We start from the raw sequence: 15917 nt of genomic DNA, 5'->3' as shown, positions 1-15917 counted from the left end.
GTGCGGCTACCTAAAAAATGAAGCGGCGGGAAACAATGAATAAATTAATGGTGGCCACAGCTATAACGGAAGCAGTTAGTGACTGATTAATTAACATATGACCGAGTCACAATTTATTAGAATACCTGATTCGATCCATCACTGATTAAACCGGCACAACGTGGCATAGTCCGACTGGCAGTGATGCAGTTTCGTAGTCTCACTTGGCCAGACTGCTTTTTTCCATGTAGACTATTGGGTGGGGAAAAAACAAAAGGGTCTGGTGAAACTCCAATAGCTGTTTACTTCTGAGCCGTCCCCAGACTCTGGGGACGCTAACTGAATAACATTGGATTCTGAGGCGCCATGACGTCAGTAAAACAATGAAATATTCGTACGCTCCTGCTCCGGTTGTGAGCCTTGTTACACGATGAGGATGAACTTTTAAGACGATATAAGAGACATCATATCAGAGCAAATTAAGATTAATTTAAAGGATAAACACATCAAAGTCAAGCCATCTCGAGTTTACTTACTGACGTCATCGGTGCCTCCTTTGCGACCAATGTTATTCAATATTAAAGCGTCCCCATGCAGAATCTGCATGAGTACGGCTCAGAAGTAAACAGCTATTGGAGTTGCACCAGACTCTTCAGTTTTTCCCCACGGGAAAAAGCAGTCTGACCACGCGAGACTATTTAGGGGGCGGATCCATGCAGGGCTTGACAAGGGAGGTGCACCATGACCAAGGCAGTAGGTAGCTAAAAAAAAGATGTTCCGGCTGCGGCATTTTAAATAGCTGCATTAAAACCACAAGCTGTCAATTATAGGACTAATAGAATGTTCAGTGTATAAGGCTTCAGCTCGGATATAGATAGTGGAGAGGTCCCTATAGTTATGGTTTAGCTATTATTTATTAATAAATTTTTGTGGTTCACAGAAAGTGAAGGAGTCGACTGTTCGAAGTCTAGCTACAGTTGTATTTTATATAGCAGACCTACGTTGAGAGTACCGAGCAGGCCGGTGTTAAAAATGGATTTAATCCTGGACGCGTGCGATCGTTCCTTCTTCACGCCATACGTGTATCCTTCTAGTTTTGAACCAACTGACTGGCGCCGTCAATTACTCAGCCTAATTCTGATAACTACCATCGCCGCCTATGTGTTATACTTCGTCTGTGCGACCTTGAGTTATTTCTTCATCTTCGACCGATCACTGATGCAGCACCCGAAGTTCCTCAAGAATCAAGTGAGGTTGGAGATACGGTGGACTGCTACGTCTGTCCCCTTAGTGGGTTTACCAACTGGTGCAATTTTTCTGCTAGAGGTGCGTGGCTATAGCAAGTTGTATGATGGGGTCGACGGTGGTACATATGGATGGCTGTTTATTCTGTTTAGTGCTTTCACATTTTTGATGTTCACTGATGGTTTAATATACTGGATACACCGTGGCCTCCATAACAAACTGGTGTACAAGTATATTCATAAGCAGCACCACAAGTTGTTAGTGCCAACACCCTTTGCCAGCTATGCCTTTCATCCGATTGATTCTTTGGTGCAAAGTATTCCTTATCACCTCTACCCCTTCCTGTTTCCATTAAACAAGCTACTATTTCTTGCATTTTTTGTCTTTGTCAATGTTTGGACTGTGTCGATTCATGATGGTGACTATCGTGTACCTGAGCTATTAAAGCCGTTCATCAATGGATCTGCCCATCACACAGATCATCACCTATTTTATAACTACAATTATGGCCAGTTCTTCACTCTGTGGGATCGCATTGGTGGTTCATTCAAGAATCCGAGTGCTTTCGAAGGTGAGGGTCCAGGAGATACTGTGAAAAGATTACTTGCTGTAAAAGAAAATTGATGGACAAAGTATGTATGTTCTTAGTTTTATTGTTCTTGTTCATTGTTGAACATTAGCTAATCTTATTAATCATGCAAGTGCAGTGTTGTGTGCTACAACCTATACAGCTAGACCAAGCAGTTCTATGGGCTATTGTTTGTATCCTTGGATCTGCTCTATTTTAGCCAATGAGTGTTTAAATTTAGACTATATATGTAAATTTAAGGAGAGTATAGTTGGTTTGCATAATCTAAATGTTATAAAGCACTAGTTACAGTAAATGTCGGACTATTAGTACGTAGTATATTGTTAACAGCCTTATATTATACACTAATAGCTTTTGGTTTGTTTGTAACAACCTGGGTCACATTCAGTTATGTTGCCTTGACCTAGTAACTGATTGTAACCTTGTCTCTAGTGACCCTTGAGTCTTATTATAGACCCACTCATCAGTATCTATTTGAAAGTTGCATTAATTACAGACTAAACTTCAAAGCCTACTTTGTGTGACACAGTGAAAAAGAAAGTTATCACGGAGAAACAGAGCCACTCATGATCAGACTGTTTCATGACATCAAAATTGCAGTCTACACACTAAAGCTCTGGTCTATTACAAATGGTAAACCAATAGTGCATAATGTGTGCAAGTGTTTCAATGTTAAGATATGCAACGTATAGTGTAAGCACAAGTGAGGCCTTCGATATTCTATTTAGTGACTGCTGTTGTTGTGATTGTGGGTGCTTCCTTCAATAGTGAATAATGAATATGATTGTGCCTATCAAAATTGAGGAAGTGCCTATGAGAAACTAGTAATCTACTTTGCTTGGTCTGATAATATCACATCACCAGGGGTATTACCAAGAGTTAATGTGGAGAGTGTCCAACACAGTTTGGGGTCTCTACAAATGATTCTGAGTAATTTAAAGGGATACTCTCTGTATTATAGGTAAATATTGTTTTAATCATCACATTTCCTTGTTCTGCCAGTGTGAACATTATTTTTAACACCTCTGATGGAATCTCTTTGAATTACTCAAAATCAGTTGTAGTGACCCTATACTGTGTTAGATACTTTCTTCTCTACTATTATTAACTCTTGGTAATACCAATGAATAAGTGTTTTCACTTTCAGTACTTACTTTGTAGGGATTCTTGTAGAAATACCCTAACAGATTTGTGTACATTTTGTGCCATTGTAGTTGGCTAAAAATATCAACACTGAATTTGTCCAAACAGTGTCTTTGAATGACTGCAATATCAAAAATGTATTTCAATCTACCGTATTGTCTCAAATAGTGGCCTGGGAATTTATTTCTTTCAAGCAACTTTCATCCAGACCCAGTGGCCTGGGTGAAAAGCTACTTCAGTGGAATAAACGTATAGGCAGCTTTTTACCCAGGCCATTATTCGAGACCAGACCACTATTTGAGACTGGCCACTATTCGAGGCAATACGGTACACACATGAGCTAACTTAATGGAACCTTATGAACTTCAGGACTGTTTCCCGGAGCTAGTTCATACCATGGAGCATGGCAATAAACAGCATACAGTCAGTAATGGATAACATCATTAATATAAAATGCAGGGAAGGCTAGATAGAATTGTGAGAAACCCTAACAGTAACAATAGCTCAAAGAAAACAGCTGTAATTCTAGACTTGAGGTTTGATGAGGTGGAAACACCTCTTCACTCAAATCAAGGTATTAACTCTTACTCAAAGCAGTAGTCAGATTCAACCTGTGGTGGTGCCACTACACTGATACACAAATGCTTATCTGAAATACATGCACAGAAACCCCATACTGTTGGTAGAACTAATTTTCTCTGTATAAGTTTACCAGTAGAGGTTGCATGAGTTCCTGTTGTTGATGCCAAGTAACTGTTGGGAATATTGGAACAATGATATCAAGTTATTTCATGTCAGACTGATGTCTACTCTACATGCTATTGTCTCCACGAGTGAAAAGTAGCCAGTGTCCATGTTGAACTATCAACTATGGCTGTATAATGAACATTGAAAATATAGAACAGCATGTACAGATTACAAGTACTATACTATACATGGTGATAACAGTATTTAATAAACACAGGAAGTTACACTAATAGACTCAATGGTAGCTAGGTGATAACAGTGTTAAACACACAAACCACATGTCATATGTAGCTAGGGGTGATTTCACTGTGACAGGCCATACAAATTTACTGAGGAATGTGATTTTCTATATGAACATATGTTACATGCAGATTGTAATTCATCACTACCTTTGATTGTGCATATCAAATATCTTGAACACAAAAGGTATATTCTATAATGAAACCACAAATACATTGATTGAATCTAACATGGTTATTACTAATATAGTGGTTATTACTAATATAGTGGTAATTGAATGTTCTATTGAATTTTCTTATTGGTATGGATTACAAATTTTATAATTGATCAATGTGTTATCCCCAGAATTGGATTTTGTAAATGCTTGTGTATGGGAAATTACACTTTAGGAATAGCTATTTTCGCGTGGGTGATTTGTCTTTGTCTAGATTTGCAAATTGCAGCACAAGATGCAAGGAGCAAAGTTTTTGTCAAATTAAACAAATTTTGCTCTTTTTTTATTCACGAAATTGCAGGAGCAATCAACTGGTGACCTATGGTAGTATTTTGTAAAGCTGTCATCACTCACAATATTTTTTTCTCTTGAAACTGTTAGGTATATAGTATAATTATAGCTATTGCTTTGGCAATAATAAATGAGAACACTCACATTTAACTACACTTGATAAGTGTACATGTACAGTTCTTTCATCTGAATTTATGAGCATGTGCGATAGTGCTGCAATTACTTACATGATGCAATTTTACAATTATATGGCCATTCCACTAGTTAGCAAATAGTTCACTGTCATCATTTCTAAAAGAGAATTTTCAACTTGAGTCAATTGGCATAAGTATCATGTGATTGTCGGCTCAAACCTACTGCCTTTTCTTTAGAAGGAGCAGAGTGCAGTCAATACAACTAGTCTCCAGAGTCCAGATAGTGAGTGCTAACAATATTTGCTATTTGTAACACCTTTCAGAAGTGCTTCCATTCATATCCATCAATTAGTTCACTCATGACATGACCACTAGCAGCCTGATAAATGCTGAAAGGAAGTGAGTATAGACCCTGTGCGCGCTAAGGCGAGGCACTTTATTGCATCATCAAAATAACGCATCCGCCATTTTTTTAGGGCAATAAACATACGCATTCTGAATTTTTTTTAATGCCAATACAAAGGAATGGTGCTAAAAGATAGAGTAGTGCTGGTATAAAGTAAGTTACTGGTTAATAGTATATAACATATTTGCTGCATGGTGAGTTATTCCACCTAGGGAAGGTTTTTGCAATAGAACGCTCGATACTTTTGTCCTCATTTTTCTCGTAAACTATCGTGAAACTTGTAGCCGTAGCAACTTTTTCCAGTTTTTGCCAGACCACACCTTCAGTCTATAGCAAGGAGTCAGAAAATTGAAAACTTTGAATGTGGATGATTAAAAATCCCAATCCATGCAATGAGTTGATCCTGAGACAACTTTGCAGTTGTATATGCTAATCAATTGAGGCAAAAGATGAAGTTATGCAACAACAGCAATATAAAGCCAGATTGAAAGAATACAATGTATTCCAATTGTGGTAATAGTATGAAATGTACTCTCTGAGTCCCTTGTGGCTGGTGAACTAAGGATGATGTGGCTTTGACAAGATTTGTGGTATCAGTGTTCCGTTATGTTGCATGTTTCACTGCGCAGCTGTGTCTGCAGCTGCACATTTGTTGGGGAGATGTTATAGCCATGGACAAATGTAGCAACTGTGACTATTTTACATCAATTGGAAGCCCAATCTGTTATGTCACATCACCCCAATTATAATCTATACAGTCTGGCCATATCAGCATTCAGAATACATTCCAGGTCACCTCAAGATTGCAGATCAGTTGCAGTCTGTGAGGGTGCGCTGTTACTTACTACAGAATATTCAACAGACAATGGGTTCACTGGAAGTACAGTGATTGCTTGTTTGCAACTTGGGTGTTAAAGCAGCTACTGTTTTACAGCTGGAGAACAGATCCAGAGGCAGTGGCCATAGATATACTTTTTTGATAGGTGAATTGACCATCCATTATTTGTTACCTTTCAGCACAATCAGCATTGACAGAATACTAAAGCACCATTCTACTGGTAAATTCATGCAGTCCTATTTTCTTGTGGTATTGGAAGACTGGGGTTCCACCAATGATTGTTTAGCCTCTCTCAAGGAATCCTATTCATCACAAGGAGTTTCTCCATCAAAATGCATTCCTGCCTCAGGAAGACATAAAATCGAACACCAACAGTAGTTCATAGTTAGCTGTATGGTGTCAGCAGCAGACTCTCATAAGTAGTATTGGATTGACACTATTTGAAAGGCACCTTAAAGCCAGAAATATTAGCATTTGGCACAGTAAGTCATGCACGTTTCCATATATATATAAAGCTTCACTGTATTGCTAGTGAAATAATTTGGTATATGCTACATAGTTGATACTTCAATCCATGGGAAAGAACTTGACAGATGCCCTGTTTGTAATATGAAGAATGTAGCAATAAATTAACCAAGTTGTATGCAGTAGCTGGCACATCAAGTGAAGCATCTGAAAATGGAAGAGCTTTGAGCCTGTGAATAGAATCTTGAAACATCATGCTAGCTTAGAATATTTGTGACCAGGCCTGCAAAAACAGGGCATGTGGGCACAGACTACACCCCATCACACTAAAGGTCATATCGCAGTACTGGAACAGAATATTTGCATTCTGTAACTTGCATCATAAAGCCAATTAAATGCTTACTATGTACTAAAAATTTCATTGACATAGTATAGTGGTATAAAATGTTATGAGTCAAGGAAGTTTGCAAAATTAGGCAAAAATCATGTGCCCACATGCCCTGTTTTCGCAGGCCCAGTCACATTTTGACCATCCTTAAGTTAGCTGAGTCTTAATGACTGGTTATAGCAGGTACCAATTCATTTATAATTGGAAGGGGTGGCACCAAAAAGCTATAACTACACTTGGGTACTTCCACACATACAAAACACACAATTAAGTACATATACAAGCAAAAAGTTACAACAGCTCACAAAATACACAGCACACACAAAACTCAGGAAACACGTCACACATACAAAACAAAAATAACAGAAAGTACTGTTTTACAGCAAGACTAACAGCATTGTGATTTGACAACAATAAAAGTTAAATGGTAAATGGAATTTTGTTCCAGACAAATGTACATTGCCAAAAAAAGAATACCACAGTGAATTGATGGTTTGACTGTATTGGAAGAATAGAAAAGGAATGCCATTTTTTACAAGAGGACACAAATGATCAAAAAACAATTTGAAGGCAACTTTGTTGTGAATAATGTGTCAGAGTAGGCTGATGGAAAGATAATCACGGCATGATCTTAATGATGGCTATCCCAACTTCTCTAAACATAGATCAAATGATTTGGTCCAGGTATAGCTAAAATCCCACCTGCTACTGCATATATACTCAAGTGTAACATGACACTGAATATATTCCAGTAATCATGCAAATGTCCTTCTGATGTAGGGTTCCACAGCTGACATCCATACTCCAGTAAAGAGCGGACAACATATTTAAAGGCAATAGATGTCACTAGTGGAGTGTGGTATAGATAATTCTAGCACTTGATGGCCTTAGCAGCAATAAATCTACAATATTTAGACCAAAATAGATTATCTGCGTGATATTAATCCCTAAATAGCGTTGACTATAGAAGTGGTACATTATTCACAGAGTAGGTAGCAGCAATGGAAGAGCACCAGTTAGTGTAATGTACAGTGCCTCACATTTAGGTGAACTACTGTAACTTGAGGCAAAGTTGCCAGCAATCTGACCAGAAACTAACACCATTCAAATCTTCTTGTAACGATCACAGTAACTACTTGATTTAAGCTGCATCATCAGCAAAAACACTTAGCTCAGAGTGAGATACAGCTTCATGCAAACCTAAAAGAAACAATGGTGTCGCTGTGCAGTCCATGCACTGAACCCTGGGGGCACCTAGAACTGGTAACCATCCAGAATAACAGTATTATTAAAATCCATATTGAATAATTTCACATAGCATGGCTTGGGGGCAAGCATAACTGTCACTAGCAGGGGGAGGAGAAAGGAAAATAAAGAAGTGGTCTAGCCGCCACATGATCTGGCAGCGCCCGCCCTTTTGCATAAAGATTACGCGAAGGGGCGGCAGCACCAGAGGCACTTGACTTTGCCGAAGATCAGGTGACTTCGCCTCTGGTGACTTCTCTATGATTGGTGATTTAACATGGCTAGCACATTTTTACTAGATGTGCTGGTAGCTAAAAAGTATATTATTAAAAAACAGTAGCTGTATCTCGAGCTATATAGCTAGCGGTTCTCTGTTTAGGGACCAGGGTGAAACAAGCTAAATGTTGCCGTAACAATATTACTCACCGACATGAATTCTAAAAGAAATCCAACTCCTCAGACGTGACAGCACCACTGTGAAGTGACACACTGGCATCCTAAGCCATAGCCTACGCTCACCTCGTAGCTACCAACAGTAAAGAGCGTGACAGCCGGTCCTGGCTTTATCACGATGGATATTAAAGGATCTGTATGGTATGGCGTGACAACAGCTATGGTTTGATAGTAGCTATGGCGTGATCGTAGCTATGGCATGATCGTAGCTATGGCGTGATCGTAGCTATGGCGTGATCAAGCTATGGGTGAGGTTCCGTGTGGGTAATCGTAAAAGTTCGCTACACTACTGACGTGACACCGAGGCGCGTGACACACTTACCATTACCCATAGACCCATCATATAAATGTCATACTGTGTGCAGATTGATTGGTTTTAGTGGGACAAGGGAGACACTTTGGTCCCATTCATAAACTGTACACTGCCAAATTTATGCTCAACATTCTTTATAATTATTCAACATTCACTGCTGTTTGTAAGCTAAGGAATGTTCCTAATTGGGTAGGATTTGGCCTAATTATTCATGGGTAGTAATTACTAGTAATGTCTCCTAGCAACCTAGTGCGGTACTGTAGTTACATGTATGGCTAGCAGCACAAATCATAAACCAACTACCCAGGGAGGTTATTTGGACAAGCAATTATCCAGTGATGGACTGTTATATTTGTCTCTGAGAGTCTATGTGATGATTGTAGAGGCTTATTTTGCATGTTATATGAATAAAACTCAAATACATCGATCTCAAGTGAAGTATTCTTGGCTGTTTCAACCCTCAAAGTCAGAATATAAAAATGCTAGAGAACTACAAATGGCGAACATCTTGTGTCAAGTGAGTGTGATCAAAACAAGTGGATGTGGACACAGAGGCAGATTTAGGGTGGAGCCCCTGTCCTTTAGAATTTTGTCATAGTGTATAGTTATGCTATGGATGATTCATGCTTATGCATAATATCAAGAGTAATATGGGAGGATTAACTCATGCTTACAAAGATATCGATATCCCTGGAAAATTGCTACCCATACATGTAGCTAGGCATAGCACATGGAGAACATGGAAAATTAAGTGGGTCAGTGACAGTGAGAGTTTCTCTACATCTAGAGATCATTGCAGATACTCTAATCTAATCCAAAACAGCCAAGCTGTAAAAAAAGTGTGCGGCCCTCAGAAAGGCTATGGTGAAAAAAGATGTGAAATCCAAGGTGGCGGCCAAGAAATGGCTGTGATGGTAGGTTAATGGTAAAAATTTTAATAACGACAATTCAGGTGAATTTTGCGGCACAAAAATTCACCTGAATTGTCGTTATTAAAATTTTTACCATTAACCTACCATCACAGCCATTTCTTGGCCGCCACCTTGGATTTCACATCTTTTTTCACCATAGCCTTTCTGAGGGCCGCACACTTTTTTACAGCTTGGCTGTTTTGGATTAGATTTCATTTCTTTTTGTATTTGTATACCCCAAAGCCGGCCTATGGCCAGCCTTGAGACTTTTTTAACCTGTGTTTTTTTCTTTACTACAGGAAGAAGCAAAGATGAAGTAGATGTACTTTAAATATTTTATCAGTAAATGTACAAACTATATATACTGTATAATACATATGTGACCGGATTTGCGAAAAGGGGTCTTCCACACACATCCAATTTACTAACTTTGACAATTGATAACTTCAGATTGGAAAGAGCTATTGCCTTGATATTTGGACAGTGGTGAGCACCACTATAGCTGAATACATGGTGAAATTTTCAGGTTAATATGTTACTTGAATACTGAGTTATGGTCTCCACCGTTTACGGAATTGGATGTGTGTGGAAGACCCCTTTTCGCAAATCCGGTCACATATATTGATTACAGAAATCTCCATGGTGGTTTCTTTGTAACTGAACACTCTACAAGGTGACTTCTTCTAATTGCTCTCTCTACAGGGTGAATTGTTTGTAGCTGAACGATCTACAAGGTAACTTCTTCTAGCTGATCTCTCTACGGGGTGATGTGTTTGTAGCTGAATTTTGTATAGGTGATTTGTTTGCAGCTGAGCTCTTTACAGAATGGTTTCTTTGTAGCTGAACTCTCTAAAAGGTAACTTCTTCTAACTGATCTTTCTACAGGGCAATTTGTTTCTGGCAGAATTTTCTACAGGGTGATTTCTTTGCAGCTGAACTCTCTACATGGTGGTTTCTTTGTAGCTGAACTCTCTACAAGGTAATTTCTTCTAGCTGATCTCTCTACAGGGAGATTTGTTTGTAGCTGAACTATCTACAAGGTAACTTCTTATAGCTGATCTCTCTACAGGGTGATTTGTTCGTAGTTGAATTCTGTACAGGTGATTTGTTTGCAGCTGAGCTCTTTACAAAATGGATTCTTTGTAGCTGAACTTTCTCCAAGGTAACTTCTCCTAACTGATCTTTCTACAGGGTGATTTGTTTGTAGCTGAACTATCTACAAGGTAATTTCTTCTAGCTGATCTCTCTACAGGGTGATTTGTTTGTAGCTGAATTCTGTACAAGTTATTTGTTTGCAGCTGAACTCTCTACATGATGGTTTCTTTGTAGCTGAACTCTCTACAAGGTAATTTCTTCTAGCTGATCTCTCTACAGGCCGATTTGTTTGTTGCTGAACTCTCTACATGATGGTTTCTTTGTAGCTGAACTCTCTACAAGGTGATTTCTTCTATAGCTGATCTTTCTACAGGGTGATTTGTTTGTAGTTGAACTCTCTACATGATAGATTCTTTGTAGCTGAACTCTCTACAAGGTGATTTCTTCTATAGCTGATCTTTCTACAGGGTGATTTGTTTGTAGCTGAACTATCTACATGATGGTTTCTTTGTAGCTGAACTCTCTACAAGGTAACTTCTTCTAGCTGATCTCTCTACAGGACAATTTGTTTGCAGCTGAACTGTCACATGATTGTTTCTTTGAAGCTGAACTCTCTACAAGGTGATTTCTTCTAGCTGATCTTTCTACACGGTGATTTGTTTGTAGCAGAACTCTCTACAAGGAAACTTCTTCTAGCTGATCTCTCTACAGGGAGATTTGTTTGTAGCTGAACTCTCTATACATGATTTGTTTGCGGCTGAATTCTCTACATGATGGTTTCTTTGTAGCTGAACTCTCTACAAGGTAACTTCTTCTAGCTGATCTCTTTACAGGGTGAATTGTTTGTAGCTGAACGATCTACAAGGTAACTTCTTCTTACTTATCTCTCTACAGGGTGATTTGTTTGTAGCTGAACTTTCTACAAGGAAACCTCTTTTAACTGAGCTCTGTACAGGGTGAATTGTTTGTAGCTGAACTATCTACAAGGTAACTTCTTCTAGCTGATCTCTCTAAAGGATGATTTGTTTGTAGCTGAACTATCTACAAGGTAACTTCTTCTAGCTGATCTCTCTACAGTGTGATTTGTTTGTAGCTGAATTCTGTATAGGTGATTTGTTTGCAGCTGAGCTCTTTACAGAATGGTTTCTTTGTAGCTGAACTCTCTACAAGGTAACTTCTTCTAGCTGATTTATCTACAGGGTCACTAGTTTGTAGCTGAATTCTCTACATGGTGGTTTCTTTGTAACTGAACTATCTACAAGGTGACATCTTCTAGCTGATCTTTCAACAGGGTGATTTGTTTGTAACTGAACTCTCTACAAGAAAACTTCTTCTAACTGATGTCTGAACAGGGTGAATTGTTTGTAGCTGAACTCTCTACAGGGTGATTTGTTTGTAGCTGATCTCTATACAGGTTACTTATTTCTAACTGATCTCTTGAATTCTGTTCAGGGTGACTGCTCTATTAGGATGACTGCTCTATTAGAGTATCTCGATCTCGCACTTCCTACACCAAGTTGGATTTCGTGTTATAACTCTGTGGCTTTAAGTCTGATTCTTCTACACCATTGAAGAGCCTTTCTAAGATGATAACTCCATCTGTACAGCGATTTTCAAAGCATTACCCCAAGTGGTTTATCTGGTAGGCGTGGCAAGCATAATAATAATAATAATAATAATAAAAAATAAAAAATTAGCTAATCTCGATTGCGTAATTGTTACACACTGTTGATTTTTTCGCTGTATCTTCCTGGTTTTTAGCTCAATTTCTTTCAAACCACAAAAGGTTTGAGGTTCAATAGTTAACCTATTCACCCACCGATTTTCAGCTTCTTCCCATATGCGGTTTACCCTGTAGGCGTGACAACATATTGGTGTTATTTTTCGTGCATAATCGCTCATAACTCTTTGCCTGTTTATGGTATTCCAGCCAAGGTTGGTACCGAGATGCGCCGTTATACCCCCCTTCTGTGTGCCAAATTTCAAGGCAATCGGATAACGCGTTCGCGTTTTATAGCAGTTTTTGTAAGTGTGCGAAAAGAGGAAGAAAAATAAGAAGAAAAAAACGAAGAAACTAAGCCAATGTTTGAAGTCGCATATCTCAGGAATTCCTGAAGCGATTTCGCTCAAATTTGGAATGTGGAGTACTGAAGTTGGAGGGAATGTACACAGCAAAATTTGTCTTGTTTCATCAAGGCAGCACAGAGCTACGGAGGTGCGAAAATTGCGTTTTCTTTCTTCCTGTCAATATACTCACGGGGTTGCGCGCCGGCTTCTTGGGCCGCACGACACACTACCGTGTGTCTTGATAAAACAGTCAAGGTAGTGTAATAATTGTATAACAACCATTTAACTATTTATCAGTTTAAACAACAAAAATACCCATTTTAAATAGAGTTGCTGATTCCATCCTCACCCTTCTCTGGAGATGAAAGATTATACACTTGCATACCTCATGTTGGCAGTGTCTACCGTTTTTCATAATGCATATTATTCATAGAGAGCTACATACATATGCATTGACAGAAGATCTATAGACATGCTTGTTCTTTAATATAGCTATAGCCTAAACCTTATAGACTACTTATTCTGCTTCTAGCTCAGCGGAGCATTAATTATTCAACTGTTGAACTTCCAAATAAAAGCAGTTGCATGTGTCAAAAATGCTACCAAATGTTGTCTCGAAATGTTGATTTTCTTAAATCTCCCAGAGGAGCACATGTTCCCAGATCCCTCTAGAAAGATCATACTTCACATTTGCAGAATATACTTTGCGCACTTGTCTGGTCACTTCTGCCATTGTGCCCCCCTCCCTTAGTTAAATCCACCCCTGGGACATGAAACTACTGTGCAACATACATTTGTACAGCTGCTAGTTTCCAGCAATTAATGTAGATTAGATTAGTCTTATAAGCCATGGAAGGAAGCAAATTGAAATAGCAGTGTTTGCATATATATGCAACTTTCAAGTGACTATAGATTAATCAATTGAGTGTTTTCATGGTAGCAGTGGTGAACAGGTGTAATCATAGTTGAAGCAGCTTCTGAATCATTACTATATATATGATAGCTGAAACAAAGACAAATTTGTACTTCTCTTGCAAGAGTATTTTGTGTATAACAAAACCAGGTTCAGCTGTACTTGCTGTGATTCAATGTGTAGCTATATGTGATCATAAATGAAATACACTGCTTAAAGGTTCTTAGTTTACTAATTTGTTAAGCTGCTTTTAGTATTTATACCCAGTAATATTGATAGTAAAATATCAGTAACTTTTAGTATATGGAACATGTTGTTTTGCTGAGTTTTAAACTCTCAGTAAAACATTAGTGAATGCAGCTTAACCGAAAAATTACTAAAAGAGTAAAGTATTAACTGTTCCATATTATACTGGAGATATACCACTCTAGTCCACTAAGAAACTATAAGCGGTGATAGCAAGAGTAGTATCTCTTGATAATGATGTGTTTATAAATATTGCTGTACTATATAACCCTTCAAGAATAGAAACACCATGATGAATTGGTGATGTATATAGTTGTACAGGCAGTAATAGACAGTGACATAGCTACCATTGAGGCAACTGAAGCAACTGAAGATACTCTAATAGGGCAGTCATCTATATTCAACTCTGAGTAATCTAAGACTTTATGACTACGCCCTTGATAGACCATTCTGTTTGTTGGTTGTATGTGTGTGCATGCACATGTAGTGTTTGCATTGAAAAATATTTAAAATTCCCATACTCCTATAGTGCATATCATTGATACTAAATAATGTAGCTATTACAGGACTAGACATGTACAGGACCTCCCACACACGAAACCCTTCTTGAAGGAATTCTGGCCTTGCCTCAAGAAACTGAAGCTCAGGGCTTTTTTGCTACATATGTAATGTCTGTCTTCATCATGTGAGCTCAAGTTATCACATTTATTGATGAAGACAGTCTGTTGTACTGCTGATACAGTGCATGCTTTAAAGCACTATAGAGCTTAGCTGATGAAAAATACTGACAATGTGTGGCTACTGCATTATTATTTGTAAGTGAACTTTCACCATCAAGTCAATGTGTAAACTCAAAACAATCCACTGATCTCTACTGTTTTTTAGTCGTGCATTAATTCGTTGGCATGGAGATATAATTGCATTATGGTTAATGGACTGCTGTAAGTCTCTCTAAAAGTACTCACACAATTAAATTATATTTAAGTTACCATACAAATGTAATCAAAGTGAGGCTTTATGGGTGATGAATGTCGTTAGATGCTTCTATGTAGTATCAATTTAATTTGCTAGAGACACTCATGTGCCAATAATTGTGGAATTGTGGGATTACAGTTGTAATGATTTTTGAGTATACAGTATTATTATTATTATTAATTAGTACTTTACAGTGACCAGCACTGTAGTGTATGTACAATAGTACATACATTCAGTCATACAGTAATGTCACTTGTGATTGTACATGTAGTGGATTCTACTCCCCCCTTGGCTGAACAAGAAAGAAATGTCTGCCTTTTCTACTCCTCTTGTTTCTAGCAATCCAACTTGAAAACACTTTCATTTGACATCTTCAATGAATGTATATTTATAACTTACAAGTATTAGGAATTTTCAACCAGAGTAGGGATCAATATTTAAGTAGTGGTTGAATGTAGAGACATCTCAGATCCCAGCTGTTGTGGCTCCTTTGGTGCATGCCTAGATTGCATGTTGCAGGGGATCAAGTCACCACTGGGTCTGGGATTTTTTCTGCATTCTTCAATGTTTTAGTTACATGTTTCAGACTCCCTGTATTGACAGGCCTAACCTTCTCACAAGTCCCTAATGGGATGCCAAATGCCAATTAATGCCAATGTCCCATGCCAATTAATCAGCATGTGCCTGCTAAGAACGAGTTCATATCCTACACCCATTGTCAGTGGAACTCAAACACACAAGAAACAAATGTACCAGCACAGAAAGTTGAGGGACTCATACAAAATAAATTATTAGCAGGAAGTCACTAATGCGCTATCGCGAATAAACACTTGATTGTCAGCGAAATGAACTGGAACTCAAAGGAGGACAAAGGAAAGTCCATGATGCATGTATTGTACATGCTGTGGTTGGTGAAAAGGCAAACGGTGAAGAAATCAAGCTAGCCCGTAGCTATATCCATTGTCGAGTTATGCTTGGCTGAAGGCATCAGGTAGTTAGTCAGAATAAAATTCTGTTAAA

The 15917-nt window shown here is 38.3% G+C and overlaps 1 protein-coding gene across 2 annotated transcripts in view; it reads left to right on the top strand.

The window, feature by feature from the left end:
* Positions 1 to 864: 864 nt before the first annotated feature.
* LOC136254267 (lathosterol oxidase-like) overlaps positions 865 to 15917 on the top strand; it is a 38799-nt gene continuing 23746 nt past the window's right edge. Inside the window, exons 1-2 of one of the 2 annotated variants that reach the window (XR_010700405.1) lie at positions 865 to 1856; positions 2310 to 2446. Coding sequence is in view for 1 of the 2 variants with exons in the window: in XM_066046932.1 (XP_065903004.1) it covers positions 1012 to 1848 (837 nt within the window). In the remaining variant the exon portion in view is untranslated. Of the gene's footprint in view, positions 1857 to 2309; positions 4145 to 15917 lie in introns of those variants that run through there. The other variant, XM_066046932.1, reaches the window with a different exon arrangement.

This window comes from Dysidea avara, chromosome 4 (genome assembly GCF_963678975.1).
Source record: "Dysidea avara chromosome 4, odDysAvar1.4, whole genome shotgun sequence".
NCBI lineage: Eukaryota > Metazoa > Porifera > Demospongiae > Dictyoceratida > Dysideidae > Dysidea > Dysidea avara.
This window is presented reverse-complemented; position numbering and strand designations above follow the sequence as displayed.